Source organism: Vigna radiata, unplaced genomic scaffold, assembly GCF_000741045.1.
Source record: "Vigna radiata var. radiata cultivar VC1973A unplaced genomic scaffold, Vradiata_ver6 scaffold_7, whole genome shotgun sequence".
NCBI classification, from domain to species: domain Eukaryota; kingdom Viridiplantae; phylum Streptophyta; class Magnoliopsida; order Fabales; family Fabaceae; genus Vigna; species Vigna radiata.
The window spans coordinates 3,639,046-3,644,369 of NW_014543262.1; the positions used below are offsets into that span (position 1 = coordinate 3,639,046).

Here is a 5,324-nt window from a genome sequence, read left to right on the forward strand (position 1 = left end):
ACGATGATGACCGATAAGTCCAACCATAGCTTGCGTTTAAAGGGCATATAGTCTTGCTCAAAAGCAGTCGTCACCCTATCGGCCTATCTAAAAATCTAGGTAGGTGGTTTTGTTGGCGCATAATACCCTTCTAACAAAATTTGCGTGTACACCCACCATTCACTTTGCTTTTGCGCACGCACAAAACGAAAATCGGACTAAACAAAAGGACACGAAAGAAAGGCATTTAAATATTCTGATTCCTAAATAAAATTCTAATACCTTATTGCAACTATTTAATTACATTGGGAGAGAAGCAAAAGCAAATATAAACACGTAGCCAAAAAGACGCTCTGATACATTTTTCCATGAGTAGGGCCACAATTAATTACCTACAAGGAATATAGAACCTATGGATCAACTAGGATCAAGTGTAAATTTCACCAAGACCTAAAATACTACACATAATATATCATTCCAACTTCGATAAGACTAATGTGAGGAATGTTAAGAGCTACAGCTGGACCCCTGCAATTCTTCCGCAGAAATGAATAGCCAATATCAATCACAAGTTTTTTCAGGAATGAGGATGATTTCCTTGCCTTCACATACGAGTGCCCCATGATATATGCAACCCCAGCGTCCTTGGCTTGAATTAAATCCAAAAGCTCTTCCTTGACATCTGGATTCATGCCAGGATTTTCTGGTAGCTGAAATCTTACTCTTCGCCTTCTAACTTGTGGGCTTTCATCATCATAGACCGATTGCAAACTTCTTAGGGTTACAGATCTGCTGCTAGGGATGGATATGTCCACGCCAACATCCTCTTGCTCTGAAACAATTAAACTTGAAGTATATTCTAAGTTTCTAGAACTTATAACAGCCATCCTCCCATCAAGTGAAGAAGCTTCAGAACTTGAAAACTGGGGTTCCACTGCTTCCATTTGGATAAATTCTGCTATACTCTGTATAAGATGATTCTCAAAATCTCCATCATCCCTTTGAATGTCCTTGTAACCATATCTGACAATACACCTATACATTCGATATGGTCTGGGACAAACTCGCCCGATAAGGAAACGTTCTTCAGGTGAAACATATGGAACAGGAACTGATTTTACACAAACAAAAACTAGCACCCTGTGAAATGCAGGAAGGTTTGTTACAAAATGGGAAAATATAGCAGGTATTCCGGTAGCTAGTTCAGTATAGATGAGACCAATCCCTGGGACACGAACAATGCCAAGGCTCGGACCCAAGCCCAGTAACCATTTCAATGAAACTTTGTTGTGCAGATCATAGCTGTACTTCCGACGAGTTCCATAATGCCACACGTACATAACAGCCATGAAGAAGAACGATAAGACAAGAGGAACCCATCCTCCCTGAGGCACTTTGATGAATGCTGCTGATAGATATACTCCCTCTATCACCCAAAAGAATAAAAGAAATGCTATAGCAATGAATACACTTTTCTGCCAGACAAAGATTGCGACTAGTGTCATCAGAAATGTAGTTACAAACATAACTGTCATACAAGCAAGTCCTGCAAATCAAATACCAGAAAACAATTAACTTCCACATAACAAATAAAACACAAGTTCTGATGTGAACAAAATCTGAATTTGCCAAGCATGCAATACATGAACAAAGTAGAAGACATGATCAGGTGAATACTAAGGGCAATGAATGCTACCTTTCTGTTTACTTTACATGAGGGTAGTATCTATCCGTTAACATATTCTATATCGAAAAAGATTTTTTATTTCCTCATACAGTGGTTTCACAAGCATAAGCTAATAACTGTGCATATGAAGTATCTATTTTGGCTTTTGATCAGTTGGGATTATAAATTCAATTTCATAATTGGGGTCAATAGTTTCACTTATGCAGTGTACAGCCAATTGACAGCAGAGCGCAACATCAGAATGTTTCTAACGATGCCAATTTTGATATATGATTAGCATTGAAAAGAAATACAGTGTAACGACACAAATGACTGTGTTTCTGAGTGTGTGGATATATATATATATATATATATATATATATATATATATATATATATATATATATATATATAGAGAGAGAGAGAGAGAGAGAGAGAGAGAGAGAGACTTGTGTCGGAATAAATTACCATATGCATTTCCAATTATGGTTGTGTCCTGAAATCCAATGGTTATAGCAAGAGTTAAGATCATAAGTATCCAATTGATTTCTGGGATATAGATCTGTCCATATATATGTTTTGAGGTGTGTACAACTTTAACACGGGGAAAGCAACCAAGTGCATGACACTGCTTGATGATTGAGAAAGTTGCAGTTATAACCGCTTGACTCCCAACAATAGCAGCAAGGGTGGCAATAACAAAAACAGGCCAAAATACAGGTTCTGCAGGACAACCAAAATCATTAACAAATTGTTTTAATTTAAAAGCACTGTTGTTGATTTCAACAAGTCAGTGTGAAAGTTCAACTAACCAGGTATCGAGTCATAAAAACTGTTATCAACAGAGTTGAGGTTTTTAGACAGGAAAGCAGCTTGGCCCATGTACTGTACTACCAAACATGGGTATATAACAAACGCAAATGCAAGCTGCACAAGGAAACAAATACTAAGAAATTTCTCACTGGTACACCAAAAAATTTCCATGATATATTACCAGTATTGCAAATGTACAGTATGCAATTATTCTTTCCTGAAAAACAGTATTAATTATGAAACTGAGATGAATTTGATGTTGAAAACTGAAATTGTAGTGAAAAGAGAAATAACACCGGGCAATTGTGTCGTGCTGTCTGTAATCATATGATGGTACAAAACGCTAACTAAATACTCCTGATTGAGTGTTACAACAAAAGCTGGCTCATTCAAACAATACTAACATATTTCGACACCAAAAACGAAAATAAATCCTAATATTCTGTGACAGATTCTTGAAACTCAGTCAAACTAAAAGCTTACCCTTATTGACGAAGCAGTGAAATGACCAAGATCTGCATACATAGCTTCAGTTCCTGGAGAGGGGGCCAAAGAATAAGGTAAGCAGTTGGCGAACTCTAGCATCTGAGTTTTAAAAGTCTCAGCGTCTAGTAAATTAAAAGCTCAACTAAATTTGTAAATTTGGAACAGAAGTATAGAATAACCAGCATAAGATCACAATAAATTTACATGGAAGTTATCAAGAACTAGCATACCAGTGATACAGAGAAGTATCCCTCCAAGAGAAACCCAACCTTCTTTACCAGTCTTGCTAAAAAACTTTATGATATAATATGGTGATATAGCACGGACTATTTGTGGATTCCAATGAATTGTATTATACAGCCCAACAGAAAATATTGATACAAGCCAGATAATTACAATTGGAGCAAACATAAATGCTACTTTGTGCGTGCCACAATGTTGGAGAGCAAACAGTCCAACCAATATGACACAGGCAAGCAGGACAAGTTCACCTGTAAACAACAGGAAATTTCTATTAATATAATATTTATGCCCTTAACATTAGAAAGGCAACGATAGGAACAACAAAAGAATAACAAATGAGATTTTCCTCACCATCTGTTAATTTCTTTTCTGTCACTTTTAATCCTGATACTGATGCAAGAACTGCAGAGAAAGAATCAGGGGTTAGCTTCTTGTTAATATCTTCATGTAAATAAACAAACAAATTGTGCCCTCACAAACCAAGGGCATTTCTACCAAAGTATTATACTAATAAAAATTAATAACCCAGGCACCTTACCTGAAATTGCTGGAGTAAGCACACCATCACCAACGACCATGCAAGCACCAAACAGTACCACAACAAGCAGGGCTGTTCTTAACCTTTTATGTTTCTCTAGAAACCTCTTCAATGGAGAAGAGGCTGCAGCCTGTGAAGATGGGCCATATTTATAGGATGATAGCTCCTCATCAGCTGCTTGTTGATTGGGGAGTAAGTTAAACTTGGCATGTCTGCAGAGCAGAGAATAAAGAGCAAATGTTCCACCTGATAACAGATGTATCATACTCAGATCACACTCATACAGTTCATAACCTTTTCCACAAGAAAAAAAATGTAAAACAGAAAAAAAAGTCATCAGCAGAATACCTTCCCCGTTGTCATCAGCACTCAATAAGATGAATACATATTTAAGCAACGGAATCAGAGTAAGGGTCCAAAAAATCAACGAAAAAGTGCCAAATATTGTTTCTTCATCATGGTGATCCAGTAACTTTCCCCTGAACGCACTCGTGAACACATAGAGAGGTGAAGTGCTCAGATCCCCATACACCACACCAAAGCTTTGATATGCTAATATTAGATTCCGAGAGAGATTCACCCAGGACAACTGCAAAACACCAAATAGATAATTCGAATATTAAACACCTCCTAATTCAATTAAGCAGAAAACTCGAAAAACGAACCAGTGACCTATATAATCGAAAAGCACTAAGAAAAAAATAAAATTCAATAACAATACCTATTAAACAAAAACTGTTAAAATGAAAAACAAAAGAACTCGAGTCTGACACGAATTCAACGAACACTTCAAAATTACATCAATTAAACACATCAACGAATTGTTCAAGCTACGAAAGAGGAGAGTTTAAACATGCTTATGCAGCAAAGACAGAAAGTGATTGAATTAAAATCAATTAAAACTAAAGCAAAACAAGGAGAATGGAATTACGGCAAGAACTTCAAACTCAATTTACAGTTCGCTAGTTTTTGATAAATCTAAAACTCCGCAAAAGAGTAGCCTAACCTGAGAAGGATTCCGAGAAGCGGAAGTTCCAGATTCTGGTTCCATTCTCTACAGAGAGAGAAGGTGAAGCTGTGAGCGAAACGAAAAGAAACCGTAGACGATATGGTTTTTCACTCTTCACAGGAGTCACGAGTGAGTTAAGTTCAACAGCAGCATTTCAATTCGGCTTCTGTTTCGTTGATTCGTGTAATTAATAAATAATGAATTGAAATGCGTGAGACACTGAACGAACCCAACTGGAACCAATCGTTGAATTAAAAGAAAACAATTTCACAGTCATTTCCACCTTCCTCATCCAGCACACGTTTACTTCACGCGATACTCCTGCGCGTGCTCCTTACATGGTTGCTCTGTTATGGCACTGACACCCCCCACCTAGCCCTCCTACAAGTTTATATGGTTCTTGTTTTTATTTTTATTTTTTTCTTTTGTGATCTCATAGGTTGGGCCCACACCCCCTGACATGTTTTAAAATATATGTATTACGATCATTTTTATTTTACTTTTAAATATGTAAATAATGCGACTTAGTTAAATGACGTTATTGTTTTACTATAAAGATAACTGTACTTTTGTTTTTTTCAGATAATGGT

At 36.8% G+C, this 5,324-nt stretch overlaps 1 protein-coding gene across 1 annotated transcript; it reads right to left on the bottom strand.

The window, feature by feature from the left end:
• Positions 1-239: 239 nt before the first annotated feature.
• LOC106753929 (potassium transporter 4) lies at positions 240-5,077 on the bottom strand. The gene is made up of 9 exons (XM_014635816.2): positions 4,732-5,077; positions 4,074-4,314; positions 3,726-3,971; positions 3,539-3,589; positions 3,175-3,435; positions 2,942-2,994; positions 2,458-2,572; positions 2,114-2,368; positions 240-1,525 (listed from the first exon to the last, which is right to left on the bottom strand). The coding sequence occupies exons 1-9, from the start codon at positions 4,774-4,776 to the stop codon at positions 438-440; spliced, it is 2,355 nt and encodes a 784-aa protein (XP_014491302.1). The 5' UTR covers positions 4,777-5,077; the 3' UTR covers positions 240-437.
• Positions 5,078-5,324: the final 247 nt, after the last annotated feature.

What these genes read in the sequence shown, in the direction of transcription:
- LOC106753929 (XM_014635816.2), bottom strand. Translation starts at nt 4,776, where the DNA reads ATGGAACCAGAATCTGGAACTTCCGCTTCTCGGAATCCTTCTCAG. An exon ending in CTTCTCGGAATCCTTCTCAG is followed by an intron (nt 4,315 to 4,731) that starts GTTAGGCTACTC and finishes GGTGTTTTGCAG; the next exon opens with TTGTCCTGGGTGAATCTCTC. An exon ending in CATAATTGGAAATGCATATG is followed by an intron (nt 1,526 to 2,113) that starts GTAATTTATTCC and finishes TTTGATTTGCAG; the next exon opens with GACTTGCTTGTATGACAGTT.